The 23,775-nt window shown below is 35.4% G+C and overlaps 1 protein-coding gene across 1 annotated transcript in view; it reads left to right on the top strand.

Moving 5' to 3' along the window:
• DPY19L1 (dpy-19 like C-mannosyltransferase 1) overlaps positions 1–23,775 on the top strand; it is a 50,769-nt gene that overhangs the window by 8,182 nt on the left and 18,812 nt on the right. Inside the window, exons 5-13 of the mRNA XM_072853653.1 lie at positions 415–552; positions 5,564–5,684; positions 7,380–7,473; positions 11,559–11,616; positions 15,240–15,331; positions 17,393–17,492; positions 18,757–18,834; positions 20,831–20,917; positions 22,458–22,517. Coding sequence (XP_072709754.1) covers positions 415–552; positions 5,564–5,684; positions 7,380–7,473; positions 11,559–11,616; positions 15,240–15,331; positions 17,393–17,492; positions 18,757–18,834; positions 20,831–20,917; positions 22,458–22,517 — 828 coding nt within the window. The remainder of the gene's footprint in view (positions 1–414; positions 553–5,563; positions 5,685–7,379; positions 7,474–11,558; positions 11,617–15,239; positions 15,332–17,392; positions 17,493–18,756; positions 18,835–20,830; positions 20,918–22,457; positions 22,518–23,775) is intronic.

Here is a 23,775-nt window from a genome sequence, read left to right as displayed (position 1 = left end):
TTCTAGAGGACCTAAAATACGAAAGTACAGGTACCTTGTAGCATACTTCCAATTATAGTCTTGTTATGCAGCTTTTTTTTAAAAATAATTTTTAAAAATTATTAAATATTTGCATACATGTACACCTTTTGGCTGCTTTTATTTTGAGAGTTGTGAAATACTATGCTAGTGCATAGTTACCAGCCCAAATGAGAGATTTCCAGATGTCCTATGAAACAAGGTGGAAGGAAACCCACATTGCTTGTTTCGGTGGCACTAATAGAAGAGATTTGAAAAACTGGATAGTCATCTTGAATTCTTTTGTCCTATTTCTTATATTACAAAATTTTAATTTAAAAACGAAGCTTGTATATGGCAGTTCATGAAGCAGAAGTGACCCCTTTAATTGTAAATAATGATTCTGCTCTCCTGTAGGGTCTTTATTATTCCTACTTCAAGATCATTATTGAGGCACCATCATTCTGGAATGGAGTATGGGCAATTATGAATGACAGACTAACTGAATATCCTTTAGTGATTAACACCTTACAAAGGTTCAATCTTTACCCAGAGGTGAGCTATGTTTTAAAAATAATACCTTCTGATAAATCTTTGGTTTCTTTAGGTTTGACTACAGATTTGTAAGAAATGTTACCCTGGAAAATGTGGTTGTAAAGGTAGAGTTACTACTGAAGTGTTGCTTAAATACCTTATTTTAGTTCCAGATTTAACATGACAAAGTTACGTCGTACATTGTGATCAATTCTCAGACTTCAAGTATGTCCAATCAAATGTGAATGCTCTCTAGATCTTAGTATTTCATGCCCTGAAGTTGCAATCCAATTCTATACTTCTTATCATCTTTTGTTCTTTTCACTGAAAGCAAGTAAGTTGCTGACATTGTGTACTTCAGGAAATACAACATATGAAGTATCAGTAGTATGTGACAATAATGCCTGCAGTGATACAGGCGCTGAGAGGTTATTTTGGCTTGTATTTTGTGTAGGACAATGTACTAATGAATCATCACAGTTCACTGTGGCCCTAAAATCCGTGAATGGTAATAGTTTACTTACATGTTGCAGAATAAATTCCTCTGTAGAAGACTGACTGCTGTTGTTTGTTTGTACTTGATGTTAGACTTGGTACCTGGTTAGATTACATTCCTACTCTGCTTTTTTGTCACTAAAAAGAACGTGTCTTTAAGTACAGAAATGTTTGGGTTTCTCTCTTACGGTTTTGCCAGTGTGTCTCAAACATTTTGTGAAGGGAAAACTCCTTTGGTTAATGTACATTTCTGTAACTCCATGTGTCAGCAACAGCTTATTTTTTGGAGAACCAAGGACTAATAATGGCTGTAATTGTTTTGTTGGGTACTAGCATGTATATTCATTCTCCTGCTCTGTCAGAGCAGAGCTGCTTTCAGGAACTATATGTGGTAAGGGTTCTTGGCATGCATTGTATTTATACAACTTGTATGTAGTGATTTAATTTGCTTCTTAATTCCTTGCTCTGGAAGAACTAAATGCTATAGATGAGTGCTTTTTGTTACCCTCTCACTGGTTTTGGGTTTGTTCGGGGGGTTTTTTAGTGGTTTTTTGGTGGTTTGGTTTTGTTTTTGTTTTTTTAAATCCAGAGGGATTGTAGTTCAGTTCTCGAAATGCAACATTAGGAACATGTGCCTTATTTGAATACTGTAAAGTGATTTTCTTTAGCTGAGAAAGATTTATCTACTTCAGCTATAGTCTGACTTGCAAAAATCAAAGGTAACTGGTCAAATGAACTTGCCCTTAGAGAATCATCAGTATCACCATGAAAGATGACTAAGTAAATTGGATGATGAAATCAAAACAAGAGCAATCAGATATAGCGGCTGACATTCTGTAAGAACGTTAGGTTGATTACTGTGCAGAATGTGTAGGCTTGTCTGTTCTTTCAGAGTTTTGTAGGATCTTACTGGCTCATAGAACTTGGTGACAAGGTAGGAATTCATTCATCTTTTCTGTGCCTGTGTGGGCATGCAAAGCAGACAAATAGTCTCCTCTGCTCCTTTCAGTCATTTACTACTTGATGTGTAGCCTTCCTGTAAATAGGTTTTTTTCAAAAGTTATTTCTTGAGTACTCTTGTTTCCACATAACTACATCTATAAAACTGTCAACAGGTACAACTTGACATCTGATGTATGTTCTCCAAATTTATCTAATTTTACTTATGATTATAATGGGGCTGGGTGGTGGGAAGATGCTTGTGGATTTATTTGTTGGCAGTGAAATTTGTCTTTCTGATATTCAGTATCCAGTCATGTTTTGTGAAAGTGTTTCATTTCCTGTTTGATATTTTAGGATCTTTCCAGCTCCTTCAGCCCCATAGTAGCATTAAGGCTGAATTTTAATAACATTTTTGTTTGTTTAGCAGTTTTCAAAATTAATTGCATCAAAAATAGCCTTGAAATCCAGTTGCTAAACAGGATGTTAAACCCATTAAGAAAAGTAGAACAATTGACCTGCATGTACAGCCAGTACTAGCCATGAAAACTTCAAAAGAAGGAAAAAAAAAAGGTAAAGTGAGTCCACAGCAATCACTACATCATCTGTGTAAATTATAAATATAAGCAGTAGAAAAAAAATCTGTCAAAAGCAACAAGTCAGTCTTTGTAGTTGTATAATATTATAGTCCCAATAAAGTCTTGATTTTTCCAGGTATTTGCTGCATAGTCAGGTTGTTCCAGTAGTTGGGTGGTGTTTTCATCTGTGATCCATGATGCAACATGGCAGAGAGATAATGTGTTAATTTCTGTGGCAGAGAGATAATGTGTTAAGTTTTACTCTCTGGCTGTTCATGATTACAGAATAGTTGATATTTCTGTGTGTGGCAGTGATGATGAAAATTTGAGTTGGAGTGATGAGTGTTGCGTAGATGGCATTAAAGTGCTTACTCAAAAGCAACTAGTAAAAGGGATTGACTTTTCTACATGTTCTTTTACAGCGAAGGACTGGCCCAGCCCACAGAGATCTCCTGAGTCTGAGAGACAGTCTTTTGTTTTCCAAGTTTTGCATTTACTGCCTCATGTGATATGGGACAGTAGAAATTCCAAAAATGCCATTGTGCTCTAATTGACCTAGCAATTTTGTACTACTGATTTGCTTCCATTTTTATGCCCGTGTTAACTGTTTCATGTAAAGTAGCTTTTGGCAAAAAATGTTTCTATATTTTGCATGAAGTACCTAACCTCGTAACTTTTTAGGGAGTATTCATGTGTGGTAACATCTGCAGCAGACACAAGCACTCGTGACGTAAAAAGGTTAAGTTGATAAATCTATAACTTTTTTTGTGTGGCATTGGTTCAGCAAGAGTGTTTTATGTGCTTAGAGTAATGTCAGCTTCAGGGCTGGTGATGCAAATATGCTAGACAGATGTCTCTAAGCTGCCATATTCATTCTGTTGGCAGTGTACAAAGCACATTCAGGTGGTAAGAGGAAAGATTTGGATTTGGTTCCCCAGTCCTGTTGTTGCCTATCTGGAAATGGGGCAAGTGACTGGTTCATGTATACACACATGCACAGTCAGAAGTGCCAGGGCACAGATGTTCATAAAGCCTCCAGGAATTCGGTACGTTGCAGGACAGAATATTGAGGCAGGGAGTCTTGGTCTAGAAAGATGTAGTTCTATTTTAAATATATAAGACTTACATTGTGAGAGTGTAGAGGCCACAGATGAAGTAAGCCATGATGATTGGAGTGCTGGTATTAAAAATTAATGAATTATAGAATCACAGAACGGTTGAGGTTGGAAGGGATGTCTGAAGATCATCTAGTCTCAACACTCTGCTCGAAGCAGGGTGAAGTAGAGCAGGTTGCTCAGGGCCATCTCCAGTTTTGTTTTGAGTATCTCCACCTCTAGGCAGCCTGTTCCAGTGTTTGACCACCCTCAAAGTAAAAGTTTTTTTTCCTATGTATAAGTGGAATTTCCTGTATTTCAATTTGTGCTCATTGTCTCATGTCCTGTCAACTGAAAAGAGTCTGTCTCAGTCATCTTTACTCTATGTTCTTCTTGTCTTGGGCAGCCCAGAACTGGACTCAGCACTGGAGATAAGGTCTAAGCAGCGCTGAGTAGAGGGGAAGGATCACCTCTCTTGTCCTGGTGACATGCAGCTGAGGATACGTTTGGCTTTCTTTGCAACAAGGGCTTATCGCTGGCTCAAGTACAACTTGTTCACCAGGACTCACAGGTCCTTTTCTGCAAAACTGCTCTCTAGCTGGTCAACTCCAGTCTGTACTGGTGCATGGTGTTGTTCCTCCCCGGTGCAGGACTTTGCATTTACTTTTTGTGAGATTCCTGTTGGCCCGTTTCTCTAGCCTGTTGAGGTCGCTCTGAATGGCAACACAAGCATCAACCTTCCGATTTTGTATCATGTGCAAACTTGCTGAGGATGTTCTCTTGTGCCGTCATCTAGTCTGAAAGATGTACACCAGAATTGGCACCACATAAAAAAACCCAAACATCCACAGCTGTCCCCTCATCTACCGAGACAGTCATCTCAGAAGGTTATGAAGTTGGGCAGGTGTTATTTCCCCTTTGTAAATCCATGCTGACCACTTCAATCACTTTTTTGTCCTTAGTATGTTTGGAAGTGGTTTCCAGGAGGATTTACTCCATCGTGTTCTCAGAGATCAAGGTGTAATTCCCTGTGTTTCCTTCTTGCCCTTCTTGAAGATAGAAATGACATAAAGAGTTTTATTAATTGTATGGGGAAAGAAAAGAGAGAATCATCCTTCTTGTACATGTTTTCTGTGACACAGGGCTGAGACAGCTAATACTGCAGTGGTGAAACGTATTTTCAGTCTGGGAACCCCTGGGTGATAACTTTCAAAGCAGCTCAACTGGAATGGCCGCATTACTCATTTATGAACTCTATAAAGTCAGTTAAATCCTGACAGAATAGCTTGGTAATGTTAACCAGTGACTTTGCTGTGAGATGGGTCATTTTTCTGTGTGTAAAATACTGATGTTTTCTGTGTCAGGTGTTGAGATTTAATTTGGTTGTTATAAGAACATTATGACCTTTGCATGGAAAATGGAAATGCTGTCTTACATTGCATCTGGAAGCCCTTTCTAATGCATGCTTAAATTTAACCTATCAACGTTTTTCTGAGTAAAAACCCTAAAGATTCGGTCCGTTGATACTCTTGCCAGGTGGAAAAAAAAATTAATTGGTTTTAATGGATTTAATTCAGCCAACTGTCCTCTGTCAACAAAATCTGGGATTTTAATATCTGATGAGCAAAAATAGTTAAATGGGGAACCTTCCAGACAATATTGAAATTTATAATTTTTTCAAATATTTCAGTTTGATGCATGAAATTATTTCTGTTCTAAAGCAGGCATAATTTTAGTCTATTAATGAACACTTGGTCTATGTTGGATGCCTTTAGGAATTTATGGTCAAAAATGCTAAGTAGTTGAGATAAATTCTGACTTTAAAAAAATCTTGGATGAGGGCCTGTTGTCATGAGAGGTTACCTTGGGCAATGAGCTAATCTCAAAGTTCCTTTCCAGAAACTTCAAATCCTGTTTTCCACCTAGGTGGTCCTCGCCAGCTGGTACCGCATATATACTGCCATTATGGATTTCCTTGGTGTACCGACAAAGACATGTTGGACTGTAAACAGAGGAAAAGGGCTTAGTCCTGTTGAAAGCTGCGAGGGTGAGTTGTGTTTTATCCTAGTTTCTTCCTGGAAGCATATAATTGTGGCTTTATGTATTTCAGAAGTAATAAATATTCCTGTGTCTTTATCACTGACATGCTTTTATTTGGCTAAGCCTGTGTTTTTGTCCGGTTCACAACATAAGTGAGAAGCATGAAAAAAAGATACTTTCGAGAACACCAGGGGTGAGAATGTGGGCTTTGCTTATTAGATAGCTCCTCCTACCTAGGCTGGATTCCTATACTGCACTTAAAAACTTCACAGTTGTAGTCTGATCCTTCATAATGTTGGACAGTTATAAAGAATAAGGTGTCCTAAATGTAATTGGAGGCCATTGTACATGTATTAAACTTTTGTAGCTTCTGTAGAATCCCCAATATGTTCCAAGTTCCTACATTTCGAGAACTTGCCCTCTGTGTTTCCTCCCCTAACTACAACTCAAGGAGTGGGGAGGAAGGGGGAAAAGGTAACCACAAGGCTCCCTTTTGGAGGAATCTTGTGTAGTGATTCTGCTACGAATAATCTTCTTCCTCTTGTGACCTACTATTCAGCATAAGAATTTCAATCTTATACCTTGATTTTGATACCAAAGCTTGGACGCTGCCACTTTTTTGTTTTGTTTTGTTTTTCCCCCCATTTAAAGTATTGGCTTGTCAAATAAGTATTATGCGATAAAAGTACCTTGCCAAGAAATGCTTTTGAGATGTTCTACAGTCGGTTAAAGCTGAATGATAGATGGTAGCTTGTGAAGTTGTTTCATTTTATCATTTAAAATGTCTTTGTGTGGTGACAAGTTAGTATTTTTCCTTTGCACATAGGCTATAAGAACTTTCTTCAGAGCTTGAATGATTCACTTCCTCTAATTTTGTCAGAAGCAATAAACAGTGAATAAATGTATAACTTTTCATTCCTGTTTTTTGTAAAAACCAAACCAAACCAACAAAAACACCAACTATTGAGACTACCATGATTGGTGAGCATATCATCATCTTACTTTAGAGAACTGTCTCGCTGCATTTTCAGCAATGGTAAATAATCATTTCTGCATACAAAACTATGAAGTTTTGCTACCTTCTCTATAATGAATAAGGCTTTTTATGCTGTACTGCTGAAATGATTAGAGCCAGGAGGGTTTAAAGAAATAACGGGAAAGAGAGTAACAACAGAAGTGTGAATACAGAATTGTTTGTGAATAAACTGAACGATTTGCATTATTGGAAGATCTCTTGGTTTCTAATGAAACAAAGAAAGCAAAGAGCATTGTGTGTGATATGTTTAAAGATGGGTTTACTCCTGCAAGAGATGGGAAGTGAGAGTATAGGGAGTGCAAACCTGTTCTAAAAAGCTCTGTGAAGTCAAAACATAGTCCATAGAAAATATTCTTAGTGATGCTTATGCCTTCTATACATTGCAGGTTTTTTCTTTACAGTTAATGCTTCCCTCTTAGCTTGTTTTGTTGCTGACTGCCCCAATGCTGTGTCCGCCCCTCCTTTTTTTTTTTTTTCCCCAGGAGTGTGGTCTTCTGATTGAATCTCCACAATAATCTTGGTGACATTAACTTTTTTTTGTTGTCTCTTTCTGTAGATATATTAAGGTAGTATGCTGTGTGCTGTGTTGTACTGATTGTGTGGTGGTTTATAAGCAATATGATCTTTTTTCTATATTTGACAACGTGTTAACTGTTTGTTTGTTAGGGTTGGGAGACCCTGCTTCCTTTTATGTTGCTGTGATTTTTCTTTTGAATGGATTAATGATGTCACTGTTCTTCATATACGGTACATACCTCAGGTAAGGCAGTTGAGACTGAGCTATTTAGTTGGTACTAGCTGTCAGTTGTTATACAAAACTTGAAAAAGTGAATGCTAAAATATTTTTATGGGATATTGCTTATTTGTTTGTACAGTAGTAGTGCTTTTTATTACTTATACATTATCACTAAAAAATTACTGGAACAGAGAAGCTTTTTGCTTAAAATAAATGATGATGCCAGAAAAAGTTGTGGAAAATTTCAGTGAAGTGGTATCTTATTGATACCACTGGGTTGTGGATAAAACTAAATGCTGTACAGGTTTTAAATGGCTTTTGACAGGTTTCTGCTCTTAAAATTATCAGTGTAACTCATTTTTAAACAAAGTTTGAACCACAGTATACTTTTAACCAAGACTGGAGTTTTCCCAATGCTTTGCCTCAAGTCATATTGCATGTCTTTCAATTTTAACTTAACTGAGAAGGTAAGATATTTTTTAAGATAAGGCATTCTTTTGGAGATATGTATACACTTCCCTTTTTCTATGACTTTCTGTTTTCAGTATCTATCATTAAATTTCAGGAACTGTAATATGCTTTCATACAAAAATAGGCTCCACATTCAGCAGAAAAACAAAAGTGGAAATATTTTTCTGTTTACCTCTATTTTCATTTGTTAGTTTTGCAAAAAAGCAAAAGGCTGATACATTTTCCTCTGAGAGATGTGATTGTTTTTCCCCCTCATTCCTTGGCTTCACTGTCTTGTGGTTTTTTTCCTGCTCTCTCTGAAGCATGTGTTGATAGTTCAAATAAAGAATAGCACAGGGCAGGAGCTGACAGTGAAAAGAGGAAGTTGTTTAGTGCAACTATTAGGTGTTTGGGGGTAAAGCGTATATGTTTGTATTCATTAACATAGGGATTAATGTCTTATGTTTTGAGGAAGTAGATAAACTTTGAATATTCATATAATTAACTTGTCATTTTTCTCTTAAGGGAGGTGTATGGAAACCCACATTTTGTATATTAATGTCACTGAAAAATCAGTAAGGTCTTAATTTCTCAGTACTTTCCTTAGACTTGGGCTGTGTTGAATGTAAATGACTATCAAGTATTGATAGTAATTAGTTTTTAATATAAATGATCTGCAATGTAGGTAGTCAAGATTACTAGAATATAAATGCAGTTCTGTCAAGGTGTAAGCCACTAGCTGTCTGGGGTTATGAAAAATAACAAGTGACTACGAAGTTTCCTGCAGGTAGGATTTTGATCTTCTTTATTTATTTATTCTGAAGAATATTCATAGTTGGATACCAGATCTAGATGACTGCTTAGTCATTATGGCTGTTCCAAGGTTCCTCTTAGTCAAAGCAAGCCAGAATATTTAGGCTTTTCCATAAGGTGTGAAAAATAAAATAACTGAATCTGGAGTAATACAGTTCCACTACACTGAAGTAGGTAATCTTATGAATTGGCATAAGTCTCCTTCATAAAGCTGATTGTTTCTGCTATGCATTTTGAAAGGCTTTTTCATAGCCTCATTTGATGGTGGGAAACCATACTCTAATATTTTCTCTATCTTTTAATTCCTGAATTTGTTAGCAGTAATAATCTCAAGCTTACATAATTGTTTTTTCTAGGTTTTTTTTGTCTCCCTGTATGTTCATAGAATGTGTAGTCTTTTTATTTCAGCCTTTATTTGCTTTTAGTCTCTTTGCAACTTTGACTAGTGATGGAAGGTGATAGGATAGTGGAAGACCACTTTCTTAGCATTATTTTTCAAGCTAGCATGTGTTCTCACATCTGTGCTGGCTGTACTCTATAATGAGCTTGTTCAAAGAGTTAAGCTAGCAGAAAGCTAGTTGCTTTTGTAGGACTAGTTTTTTGTTATAGGACTAGTTTTTGCTGTTTAGCTCCCTTTAACAAATTTCCCCACAAGGTTAGAAGATTTCCAGACATAGTATGTCCCTGCCCTGTGTATGGTCTCTAGTTATGCAAATGCTCTTGGGAATCTTCTTACATGATGCAATTTAGTCTCAAGCTCTGGAGCATTCTCTGTTAAGATAACTGAAGCAATATGGTGAGAACTCGTGCCATTTTTAGGGGTTTTTTTATGGACAAAGGAATGGGATTTGGATGATTCTGCCTCCCCTAACCTTCCCCGCCTTTCTATTCTTGTAGTCAAGGGACAGAATACTTAAGCCGATTGTCAAATACTGTGTCTTGAGGAACTACCAGTAAATTTCCCATATCTCCTTCTGACAGTACTTTTCCAGTATTTTGTTTCTTGTATGTTAATCAACAATGAATTACAGCATTTCCCCAGATGGCTTTAAGCTTCAGCTTATTGTACCCAGGGAGTCAAAAGACTAGTTCTTTCATTATTCCAGAGCTGACTCTACCATACAGAGTGTAACTGTTCGGATCATCTGCAGTTCTTTAAAAATTACTAATTTTTTATTAAATTTAGATTATTGTATATTGAACATGGGGGAAGTAGATGCCAACTGAAGGGCATGTACTTCACCAATTGTATATGGTGTGGGAGTTTCAGTGGAGTTATCCTTTATGTTTTATATTGGCATAGAAAGGCTTAACTACTGTATCTCTTACATGATAGCATTGCACTGTTAGAGGATAACCAGGATAACCAGAGGATAACCAGAGGATAACTCAACACTATACATAACCCTCTGTGAAATAGGCTCTGTTTGCTTCCTTTTCTGGAAAAGATACTAACAAGGTGCATTTCCCTATTCTGTGCTAAAGCTTTACTGATCTTTTCTCATGTGGTAAAATAGTGATCCCTTATAGAGGCTGATAGCTCTAAAGCATTCATAATACAATTAAGGCCTTTGTATTCTAGACTTTAAGGTTTCATCGCAATATTAACCTTTAGCATAGACCTTGAATTTTGTTTCTGATTTTGGTAGGATTTTTGCAAATTTTTATTTTGCTTTGTTTCCAAGACTAATATTTTTTAATATTACACACATTCTTTTAGTAATTTTGGCTTTCAGTATTGATGCTTTTAGAATTTGTGGAATGAAAGGTTGAGTTTTATGTGCAAGAATGCACAATTCCTGGAGATTGTTTTAGCACTCAGTTGGTATCTTTAATCCTCAGATTTTGTACCCAGAACTCACTGATGCTGTTTGACTTGTATATTAGGGATGGGTGAAGGATCTGAGAGGATCTGAGGTTTGTTTGTTTTTTTTCCAAAGATTCTTAACAGCTGGCTGATACTTTTGTTTAGTAGCAAAGATGGTATATTCTGTCATTCATAGCAGTAGTGCACTTGTGTGCACAAAAAAGTTCTTTGCTTTGTATCACAGGACATGAGTAATTACAAATCTAGTCAAACAAATAGGAACCTTATCGATCGCTATTTTGAGATGGGATAATTCTAAGTAATAGCTTTGGGTTTTTTTCTTGACTCCATGGTGCTAATTATTCAACAGGTGAATTTGATTGGTTTAGAAATGTATAAAAATCCTTAAGTCAAGGGCTTAAAATTTTTTTCTAATGTTAACATCACAGTATTTCACATGGTCAATGCAAGATACAATTTAATTCTTATGTCATGAATTCATTTCTAAATATGTTTTTTGAATGTGCTTGATTTGATTACCCTAACGTAGTCTTAGATTCAGACCAAAATTCCCTGTTGGAAGATTGAGCATACAAGTTCTGAAGTTTTCTGCTCACCATCTTAGGGAAGAAATACTCCATTTATATTGTCTGGTGTTTAAAAAAAAAAAAAAAAAAAGTTTGGCACTTTTCAAGACCAAGCTCTAGGTACAGCAGATGAAGCACCAGATGTAACAATCTAAACCAAAGTTTGTGAGGAGTGGAATAACCGTTTTCCAAGTCATTTATGTTAAAATTGGTGTTCTGCAGAAAAGAGCTGATATATGAAGAGTGGTCTGCTCTGAAATAAACATTAGCTGACTAACTTGTGTTTTAATGTTGTATGTACACTGTAGATTGCTTTCCCATGATGCTTGAAAGCATCACCCCCTCCTTCCCCCCAATAAACTTAGCTGTACGTAAGTGCTGTTTCACATTTTTTAAGCAGTATTGACCATTATGAGATTCTGTTGTACCTATTTTTCCTATTCTTTTCACAGCGGGAGCCGTCTAGGAGGCCTTGTTACTGTGATGTGTTTCTTTTTCAACCATGGAGAGGTAGGTCTCCCTCCCCAACCTCCCCCCTGCGCTTTTTTTTTTTTTTAAAGTTTAAGCTAATTCTCATTTCATTAACATAGTGATGTTGCTTTTCTATTCAGGGATTAATTTAAAGGGAATAAGAAATTATTGAAAGCAAAATAGGCTATGGCTCAAAAATGTATAGCACAGTCCAGTGTGTCACCTTAGATGTTAAAAAAAAATTCAGAAAGGAAATATATTGTAAAGTGGTCCCAAGATTGATATCTTAGTAGCACAATGACTTCCAAGTTTCAAAACATCAAAATATTCTATTTTTGTGCCAATTCCAGACATAACTGGGCTATATGTACCATATGAACAAGCTTCAGAAGTGGAGGAGGTTTTCTTTAAATTGCTATGTGTTTTACTGGAAATTCATGAATACACACACACACACACACATACACACAAAAAAAAGGCAAAGAAACCTCTGTAGTACTGATATACTATAGCCAGGATACACAGAATTTAGAAACTGTATATGTATGTAGAGAATTCCAATGCTAAACTTCTTTAGTAAGCTGCATTACAGAAAAAAAAAAAAAAGAAACTGTCACTTAAAACATCTCCCTGTGTCCTCAGCTAATGCTGTTCATGTCATTGTTTCATATTTTGGAAGAAAAGTCATGGCTTTTATTCTAATACTCTTGGGCAGTGTTTCTTTTTTTTTAATGTTCATTTTATGTATATAAATTAATATAAATATTTGTTTTATTTTACTTAACATGCAGCTGTACTGTAAAGATTTTCTAGATGGAAACTAGCTACCTTAAGATTTTGTTAAGGGTTAAAGTTATGTTTTGTTTTCTTATTTTACTGAGCTGAACTTGATAGAAAACTCTTGAGTAGTAAGAATATGTAGTTGCACATAACGGAATCAAAGATGCTTCTATTCATAGTGAGCTTTGACAGTTTTCTTATAAAACAAAAATCTGCATGATTAAATAGCTATTTTATTCTTAAGTTTAATTTGAAATGTTTTTCTCTAAATGTCCTCTGTGAAGAATTTTCACCCATAGATGTTAACTGCCTGGTCCAGACCGGGTAAATGTTACAGAGTTTCTAAACTTTTTTTGGTGCTATAAGAGGGTAAATACAAAGTTTTGTGTGTGTTTCCATTCTTCTCAATGGCATTCTGAATGGAAGTGAACGTTTTATCCTTTGCTAGGAAATACTGATAGAGTACGCACTGTTTTGCCAAGTCTGTGAAGGTGATAAAGTGTAACTTCAGAAAGGAACAGGTTGAAAACTTCAAAGGTAGTGGTAGCAATAATGAAAAGAAGCATTTATTTCACTATGGCACAGGCAGTTCTCCTATCCATAGGAGACTCTGTAGGAGAGCTCATCTCTCTCTATGGATGACTTGACTTGGCGGAAAAACGCAGATAATGTGTGTATTTTGGAGAATGGCGTGAAATTAGGCCTGCATAGCTCTACATAGAGGTAGTCTGAGCTTAGGTAGAGCTTAAGCAGGGTGACCCTGATTCAGGCTCAGCTGTAAGGATTTCTGGAGAGCAATAGGACTTACTTGCAGAGGCGCAGTGTTATATCTCAGCTGGCTCTTCACATTTGTACTGTACCTAATGAAATAATTCAGAGTTGTTTGATATTGTTGTGTATATACAGGTATGGTAATATATGTAGTTACATGTACATAGGTGGTCTAGCTTCACTGTGAAACTGTTGAATCACATGCAAGGGGTGTGCGTGCGTGTATAAAAAAACTATTTAACTCTTCGATATGCCTTTGATTCTGTGGAAATCATCTTGCGTGTGGTTCAACAGTACATACAGTGGAGCTAGACCGGTTGCTAAGAATTTGCTTTCCTTTTCTGGAAGGACAGGACTGAGCTACATGAGTAAGCCTGATCTGCAAGCCTTGGTATCCTAAGCCTGATCTGCAAGCCTTGGTATCTCAGATCTAATGCTGGGTAAAAGTGGTTAGCTTTCTGGCACTGAGCTTATGATCTTAAGGCAGTATGTTTTTATTTGTGCTGTACTTGTGCTACTGTGTTTTAATGATTTCAAGCTTAGACAGATCTGATGTATTTATACCTGCAGCAAAGTTAGTTTACAGCCCTGATAAATCATCCACAGATGATTGAGTTTAGTATTACATTCCAAATATAATAGAAAAATAGCATGGGCTACATTAGTCAATCCACTTTTAAGGTAATGCTGCCTTTTTATGGCTGTATATGCTCATCATTTCTTTCCTGTCTGTATCTCCTTCAGTATCAAAAGATTTGGTAAATCAAATGTTGCTGTAGCCTTGAAAAATAATCAAAAAGACTACAGTGCTTTAGAATAATTATTATATTTATTGCTAATAAAAATAATTTTAACTAATCACATCTGTGCAGTCAGCTGAAGACAACACATTAGTATATATATTTATGAAAGGTTTGTTTTAATGGTAATCAGGGTGCAGCTTTTACAGAGAGTGCTTTTAGACAGCAAGGACTGTGTTTGATTAATGTGATGGGCTTCTGTACTTTGCATTTACTTTACACTATTTCTACACATTTATTTTACACTATTAATTTAACATATTCATGAAATAGCAAGACAATGAGCAAGGAATTGTATAATGTTGATTCTAGTGACTTATTTGGTAAAACAGTATTTTAAAAAATGGTTTTAAGATTATAGGAAGCGAAGGAGAAGGAACATCCTGGCATCAACATCCTGTAAGCTTTCATAGATTCCTTATGGTCCATGTTAAGATGAACTACGTTTTTGTCCTGTAGTTGTAAAGAACCTACTTCTAATTTTTAGTGCAACTCTGTTGATAGCCATTTTGAACCCATTTGTTTGTATGTCAGAGTTGTCCTGTGAAGTTGTAATTATTTTTTTGATGGTCAGTGCCATCTGCAAGCACTTTATAAAGAGCTGAATATAAACATTGGAGATGACAGTTATAGCTGAGCCATTTGCCATGAACCCCAAGAAATTAATGAAAAAGCTATTCAGCTGACTTAATTGTATTATGCTTTGCTTTATTAGGGTTAAAGAGCAAAGTATATAAGTTAGTATAAGCTCTGTAAGAGGTTAATTTCATGTGTTCAGTTTTACTGGCCTGTTTTGGAGGGCAGCTTCAAATTTTATACTTTCTGTGCTGTTGCTAGTAGACATGTGGAATGTTTATAACCTAGAGAACTCTAGCATGATAAAGAGTATGTTGGTTTATCCTTCAGATCCTCTGCCCATGCACCTTCTCTGAGTGTGGCAAGTCACTGCCTGAATATGAGAATGGTTCTGGTTACCTGAATGAGTTGTTAATTTCAGCAGAAGCAGGGACAAGCAACTGCTGTCCTGGCTTTTTTCTTGGATGTTCTCTAGCTTCCACATTTAATTTTGGAAAAGCAGTGATCTATTTTAATTAAACAGTGCATCATAGACCTCAAGTCTGGAAGCCGCTTCCTTTTTCCTTTTCTTTTCTGCTTCCTGGCTTGTTTTTTTCAAGTTTGTGAGTAAAAGCTCATGTAGCCTGTTTTTTGCTTTATTGAAGTATCTGGAGTCATTCATTTTGAAATACAAATGCATTGTTCTATGGAAATGTAGCAGCAAATATTATAATCTAACCCAGTTCTTATTTTTAGTGCACTCGCGTCATGTGGACTCCACCTCTTCGTGAAAGTTTCTCATACCCATTCCTTGTGCTTCAGATGTTGCTTTTGACCTATATTCTCAGGTACCTCTCAATTTATACTTAGCTCTTTACAGTTATTTTAGAAATTGAATGTCACAGGGCATTTAAATACATTTATTTAAATATTTAAGTGCCTCTGTGTGCTGTAGCAATGATATCATTAACATAAAAACTTTCCTGTGGCTGTTACATTGCAGACGCTGCACCAGTAGAACTGCAGTCATATTACTCACTTATTAAAAGGAAAATCTTTGCAACTTGAAGACATGATTAAAATAAAAATCAGAAATACTGTGTGGGCAAATACATATCTAAACTAAAAAATCAGAATTTTTGGTTGATGTCACTTCCTTCCCATGAGAAACAAGCTGATACTCCATCAATTGGTTTTGTCCCTCTTGGAGAGTGGTATGTTGGTTGCACTTAGAATAAGCCTATGCTATGCAACAGAGGATGCTATAGGCACCCATAAGCTACTATGTTCTTGCAGTTTTCTATGACTAATTAACTAGTCTAATTAACTAGTTCAATGATTTAGAGCAATCTAATTACGTTAATGCAGGGATGCTCTTGAGTTTATTAGCCCTGCTTTTCAGTGGTTGTTTCTGGCTTGCAACATGATTGTGTTACTTGTCTTGCCTCTGTTTTGAAAAATAAGCATGATTGTTAATACTTGAGGGCTTTTCCATCAACTTCATTGCATCAGATTTGCAGTGTATTTATGATTTAGCTGAACTTTGTACTCGTAACCCCAGATTGTCCTTTATTAGGTCATACTGATTTGTAGTTGTTGATGATTGAACCAAAAATGTTTTGTGCTCGTCACTGACTTGTGGTTTTTAGGTGAGGAAAAGATACATGCTGTCTAGAAAAATATTTTGAGGAATAGTTTGTAGAGTCATTGCTAGATTTCATATTAGAAAGACACCTGTTCATTTAATGCTAAATTGTGAGGTCAAACAAAAAATGAGGAAATTACACTTTAAGTTAGGGTGATCAGAGCACATATATTCTGTACCTATAATTATGACACTTCTTGATTAGTTGGATTCACTCCTGTTCTTTGAATCTTGGTACATAAAATAGTACTTGGGTTTGCTTACTGAAGAGAAGTAGCTATTTAAGCATTTCGGAGCGAGGTTCCAAAAAAGGGATAAAACATCTTAACTTTCTGTTTCTCAGTTATAATTCCTGCTTCAAGAGCAGCTCTGTTTTATGTATAGCAGTATTCCAATGAAATATAGGAACTATCTTTGAAACAGAGACTAGAACTTAAATTCTCCATTATTTGTATCACTTGTATCACATTTGTATAATGTATTACTTAATACATTAGACTCATGCTCAGCGTGACTTCCAATAGAAGTTAATCTTGAGGCTTTGTAAAAGAAGCTGAAGAAAATTTTACAGAATTTGGTAAGACTGCTGTAATCTGTTGGGTCTGGGTTTTGCAGCAGAATATTTGTGGTGTCTTCATCTGTTGGAGGCCAACAGATGGTGAAATTTGAAACATGACATGTTTCTGAAGTGAACTCGAAGCTAACACAGGATTAAATAAGTAACACTTATAGCAGGACATAGAGAATGGGCTGTTTTCAGTTAAAGATGAGTTTCATGTATTTGTCATTGTCTCCTGCCCTGAAACCTTACTCAGGATTGCTGGCAGAAAGTTGCAGAAAATAAATATGGAAGAAATGTGAGAGAGAGGAGTGAAATCACTTTCAAATGCAGACTGTTCAGAGAATAGTTGTGATCCCAGCTGAAATGGAAATGGTTGTGACCTGACTGTAGAGTTGTTACAAGAAGGTGGACCACTGCAAGTGACATAGATTGGCCTGCTGTATTACATGCTGCCAGGAGAAGACTTGTTTGGTAATGAGTGACAGTTAAGAAACATTAAGCATCAGAACTATTGTGTTTGAAAACTGATGGAAAATTGATATTAAATTTACTTGAGCAGTGTTATTTGTAGTTGATCAATATTGCTAGCTGACTTCCAAGGTAACTTTGTTTTTTATTGCATTCTCTATTGTACTTTTCAATAATATGCAAACACCTGTGTAATTTGACTTACTGATGCCTATTCTGTCTCTTTTTCCCAAGGATTCCGAATATTAATACAGGAAGCTTGATTGCACTGTGTGTTTCTAATATCTTTTTCATGCTTCCCTGGCAGTTTGCTCAGTTTGTTCTTCTAACACAGGTAAGACCATATTCACCTCTAAATAGCCTCTTGGTCTTATCTAGGCAAATTGGCTGCTTTGTATAGGCAGCTATTGAATTCACAGTGATACCAATGCTTTCCTTCTAGCCAGATTTCATTCTTGCTCTCAGGAAAGATTCACACCATTTATCCCATCAATATTTTTCTAGTCTTAAGTTTAAAAGTTGACCATTTACACCACTCAGTCTTCTGTTTCCAGGACTAAAAAAAGTACTTTTCTCTGAAAAGCACTCTCCAGCCTAAGATCAGTACATTAGAACGAGTGCAGAACAAGAAAAAACTTTGTATAGTGAAGTACAAAAATAAAAAAGGCATTGATCTTGCATCTCTTTAGGGTATTCCAAATTTTTAAATGGAGCAGTGTTTGCATGGCATGTAATATCTGGCATGATTTTGCATGATTTCCTATTTAGTTTTGATTGGCCTGTGAGTAGTGGCATAATCTTACTGTCTGAGAGTTCGGACAGTTGAGGTAACTTTAGCTAGTGTTAAAGTACAGTAAATGCTAATGTGAGTAGTAGGATACTGTCGTACAGCATACTTTCTTAGTGTTTAAATTGATTGAAATCCATCTCTGTCTCCATACCTTTTCACTTGTCTGTCCTACTTGAAGCATATGTTGCTTGGTTTGCCTTGATAGGTTTGAACAATCAATATATGCTCTGGTATGCAAATTTTCTGGTATGCAGAAGAAGAAGCCATTAAATTCTGTAAAATATTGTGAGAAACTCATCACTATAACCTGTTTAAGATGCTGGGCCTGAAATTTGAAATTACAGGTTCAATTCATAATTTTATTAATTTCCCATGTGATTTTTAGCAAGCTGCCTAATCAATGAATCTCATTTTCCTCAGCAGCAAATTATGGATGTTCCCATACTTTGCTGAAAAGTTAAGGTTAAATAATGTTAATGAATGCTTTTTTTGGTTTTGTTTTGTCTTAAAAATCTAAGGGTGAAAGGTGATGTGTTAGTGCTGTGTTTTGATGCCTTGCGTTTTTGTAAAGCTGAATACTTATTTCTTAAATATTCAAATATGTTTGATAATTGTTATTGAGAGCACCGCAATAAGTTTTTTGAAAGAAACCGTTACAAGATGCCTAAGTATTTACTTAGCAAAAAAGTAGCAATAAAAGTTAGTTTATGATTGTTTGAATAATCACTTTTTTATATGAATACGTATTCTGCTAGAAAGAGTACACCAGTGCAAATTGTTTTAACTTATCTTTCACTTTTGATTCTAGATAGCTTCATTATTTGCTGTGTGTATTATGGGTTATATTGACTCCTGCAAATTACAGAAGATACTCTCTGCTCATATGGTAATACTTTTTTTAAAAAACTTAAATCTCCTCAAACAGGTCAGAGCATCAAAAGAGGCCATTTGTCTGAAGTGTTTTCCTTAGTTGCAAGATGGTTGAAAAGATGCAATAATAAGGGGTGGAGGGGCCTGGATTTGAATATTTGATGTTATATATATTTGTATCACAGTGTCAGAAACTGGGATCCCTCTGGCGCTCAGGAATTTTTGAACACCAGAAAAATTATCAACTTAAAAGATTCATAGGAATATTTGCGTCTCCTTTCTGTCTCTACTCATTCCATGGATTTGAAGATACCGTCTCAAACAACAGGCTAGAAAACATACCAAGTAATAGAGCATGAGCAATACAAAGTTGAAAAGGCAGCATTCATCTCATGACATAGGTTAGAAGAAACAAAAAAATGAGATGTTAGTGAGTCAAAACTTACTAAGTCTTTGTCACTGAAGGAGAAGAACCCCAGTAAAATTTGGTTTTGAAGACTGTAGTCTTGACCACGCAAAGATGATGTGGTTGAACTATTTAGGGAGATAGTTAGAAAGGAGGACAAAGAAAATAAACTATTAGTCTGAGGAAAAGCTATTTTTTCAAAAATGGTTGAGAAAGTCAACAAAGGAAGGAGATGGTAAATAAAAGGCATGTAGGTTTCTGCATAATGTATCTGATTTTCATTTTTACAGTTAAGATAATGATCAAGTTTTGCTACCAGGAGTTTTGCTCTTTGAAGCGAGATTACAGTTTTAAATATACAGGAAGATGTAAACAACTTTTTTTAAGAAATACAGTTGTCTTTAAAATATATAGTTTTGCTAAAATTGTGCTATGCAAACTCAGTGGGCAAAAAGAGAATGTTTACCACAGGAAAGAAGCTTTGAGCTAAATTGTATTTCTTAGGTTTTCAAGTATATTTTGAAATACTGTAAATGATAAAATAAAGGCAGTAGTAAGTTACATGCAACTCATTTCTGATATAAACCTGGGACACCAAATGCTTGTTCCCAGTCAGATTTACCAGGAAAATTTGCAAATAAGCATCTTGGTTTAGTAATTTTTTGACAGAAGCGGGATGAAATACTTAAGCCTTTTGGCTTATGTCAATAGCTATGTCATAATTTTGGTGCCAAAATGTCATAAAAAGCCTATTTTCAGATAGATAAGCAATCATGTTATGTTACAAAGAAAGCTTAATGAGGCTGGGTAAACTGCCAATCTTCGTTTTGCGGTGTTTTCAATTTTTTCCCCCACTCCCGCCCCCCCGCCTTTTCTGTGGAAAATGAAAGTCTAACTATGTGAGGGGGGGAAGTACAAAAGTCTGCATATTTTACAAAAAACTACATTATTTTTCCTTATTCCTGTGTACAGAAGAAGGCAGAGATTGATCACTGATTTTGCTTTCCAACTTAGAAAATGTAATTCAGCCTATTAAAAAGAAAGCACAGTAGGAGATCAGGATGGCGGATGAAAGTTGTATTTCAGCCTTGACTTTCAACCTCACGTAGTTAAGTGCATATGATCAAACAATCAGAGTTCTGCTTCCTTGACTTTGGTGATGATTATATTTTAAATGTATGCTTCTCAGTTTGGAAGAAAGAAGACGACAAACATTTTATTCAACATTTTTATGTTTGTTCAGGATTCTGAAAGATGGAGGATGGAGAAATAATACAATAATTTTGAAAAAATGAGTATGTTAGGAATAACTTCAAAAATGGTAGCTGGTATATCACGTAAGATGAGTTAGTCCTGTGATCGAGTCTTTCTGTCTATAAGTACTTTTAAAATATAAATTAACATAATAGTCTACACTTGGCTACCTGTTGCCATTAAGTCCTTATAATCAGTGTTTTCAGAACAATTCTGTAAGCTGAGTATCAAGTTTGCAGTTGCTGTGAAGTAGGTGTCTTTAAATTTAAAGCTGTTGATACAAGGTAATTTTTATACTTGGGCAATTCTTTCCTTTTCTATTTTAAATTTAATTATTTTTATTTTCTTTCAGGTATCTCTTGTAGTGTGTTTTATTCTGATGTTTGGTAATTCAATGTTATTGACATCATATTATGCTGCATCTTTAGTAGTTATCTGGGTAAGTTGTTTAAGAAAAAAATCATATGACGTGCTAAGACTGTAATGCTGTACTGTTATGTATGTATTGATGTAAAATACGAAACTGCTGCATTACCAGATAGTTGAGGAACCTTTCACATGACAAACAGAATTAGTCCTTAAAGATATTTGGAGAATGGGTAAATACTAATTTAAAAAATCATAGTTTTACACCAAGACCTCCTCATAAGAGAAATTCAGTTAAGGCTCAGTTCTCTTGTTTTTGTAGCTCTCTTCTTTTTGTAAAAATGTAAGATTTACCATGTATTATGTATTTTTGACCAGAATAATTGTAAAACACGAACATGAGCAAGGAGTTTGTTTTAAATGCTTCTTTATTGATTGTGAAACTGCAAATGCAGAACAAATGACTAAACCATATATAACAATGGTTTTAGACTATTTGAAACTGCTGAGTCATACTGCCATGTTAGTGGTGATATTCACTGAAGACTCATCATCTCAGCATTCACTATCTTAATTTTTCCTTAAATAGGAAAAACAACCCCCAACCTCTTTCAGTTTCATACAGTTTCTCTTCAGGGAATTATGTACATAGGAAATAGGAGATAAGATTGTGTGAACAGACCTAGTTTAGCATACTAAAAGTCATCTCCATTTCTGATTCTTTTTGCCTCTCCTAGAAGCTTGGGGGGAGCTCAGTGATTTTTTTTTTTTTTTTTTCTTTTGTTTATATTTTGTCCATCAGCAAAAGAGTGGTAATCTCTCACTTGTGCTAAGATTAAGCTATCTTGGATACTGGTATTTGCTGTAGTATAGTTTGTTTGTTATAAACCCACTCTAGTTTCTGGTAGCAGCTTCTGTAATTATATAGTAAGTACAGGTACATTGAATTTCTTGCCTATTTTCTGCTTTGGAAAAAATATTTATTGTTTGTCTGTTATTTGGGTGCTTATAGTGGCCTCAGTCTTAGTGTCACATATGGACTGGGTACCTGAAAGCTTTTAAGTTCATTCTCAGTTTTTCTTAATTACTTTGTTCATCAAATTAGCTTAAAGTGAGTCTTCCTTTCGTCGTAAAATGAGGAACATAATGTGAAACAGAAAAATACCAGTAACTCCTCCCACCCTCCCAGATTCTGTTGCCTTGTTTGAAAATTGTTTGTATTACGCTGCCAGTAATTTATTTATTGCTTCAGATGTGTCTTGTCATTCATGGAAGCTGACATAATTCAGTTTCGCATTGGCTTTCATTTAAAGAAGCTTAGAACTGTATCATACAGAATCTTACTTGTTACAGAGAAGAGTAGTCTTCCATTAATTGTATATAAACTGCAGTAGGAGTTTTTATGATGGCATGTTTTGCCAGTGCAGAGTGAAATCACAATATTAAACATTCATTCATATTTCAGGTTATATTAATTATGGAGGGTTTTTTAATAAATAGCTGTGTGGTACAATAGGCGCTTACCAAAACAAAAAACTCCCCTCACCCAGGTTACTGGAATATCTTGTTGTTACTATATGTTACCTGAAAATGTACATTCATTTTATTATTAGGGAATTCTTGATTTGAGTCCAAAAGTCTTGAAAAGCAGCAGAAGAGAAGTCTATCTATGGGTAAGGAATTTCATGTATTTTGAATTTCAGAAAAGAACTATGACTTTTTGTTTCAATGAAATACAGAAATAACTTCTGGTTTAGTTTCTAATAGTTGAAAATCAAGAAATATAGCTGAACTACTCTAAGTAAATTGTCCATATTCCCAGAAATAAATCTTAAAATTACTGAAGGAAGAAAAGGAGCATAAACATACATTTGTGTCAGAAAATTGAAATAGCCTTCAAATGGCAACATGTTTAATTTTAAATTACCAACATAAACATGTTTACAAAACCTAAGATCTGTATAAAAATCCCTTTATTTTAAAGGACAATTTAGAAAAGGCAAGTAAAAGGCTAACAGTGCTTGCAGAAATGGAGATTAAGATACTGTATTAGATATTCACTAAAATGTATCCTATATAATTTTTTTAGGATATTTTTTATAACAACAGCAAGCATATAATTACATAACTAAATAAAGGAAGCAAGTCAGAGTAAAACACTGTAGGGTGTGTGGGTGAAGTTTGAGAGCAGTAGAAGTCATGTCCGAACATGGAGGACACCCCCAAAACTATGACAAATAAAATAAACACTGTAGAAAACACGAGAAGCAACTTGCTGCTTAAGACATAACATTAACTTGTAAAAACACCTGAAATGGGAGCCTACCGAGACTATGCTTGGCTTAAGACAGGCATTCTTGTTAAATGAAGGCTAACTTGTTAGCAAAACTGGATGGAATTCATATAGTTATTATAAAGGAATTAGAATATAAAGGAATTACAAAAAATATTTATAACAAACTGCAGTGCATGTATAACCTGCCAATGTAGTTAGCTGTGGTACCAGGGGAAATGGGAGTGTAGGCCAATCTCATGTTAGTTTTTCAAAAGGAGATCCAAGGCATTTGTGGAACTGCAGACCAATAAGTCTAACTTTTGTAAAAGAATAAAAACTTGAATAATGATGAAGTTGTTAAGGCTATATGTACACGCAATATAATGAGATAGGTCCAATACAGCCTCTGTGAAAGGAAGTCATGCCTTGCAAATGTATTTGACTTCTTTGAAGGATGTAGATAAGGGTGTGTGGGTGAATGTAATGCACTTGAATTTCAGAAGCGTTTTGGGGAAGATATCTAACTGGAACTATAAAAGAAAATAAGCTCCATGGGATAAGGTGTTAATGTTAGAAGGTAAGAAACAAAGGGTGGGATTAAATGGTAAGTTCTCAAAAGAAGAGTACCACCACCTTAAGTATGTATATAAAATAAT

Source organism: Ciconia boyciana, chromosome 2 (genome assembly GCF_034638445.1).
Source record: "Ciconia boyciana chromosome 2, ASM3463844v1, whole genome shotgun sequence".
Classification (NCBI taxonomy): domain Eukaryota; kingdom Metazoa; phylum Chordata; class Aves; order Ciconiiformes; family Ciconiidae; genus Ciconia; species Ciconia boyciana.
Note: the sequence above shows the minus strand (reverse complement) of the source record. Positions and strands in the feature narration are given on the sequence as shown.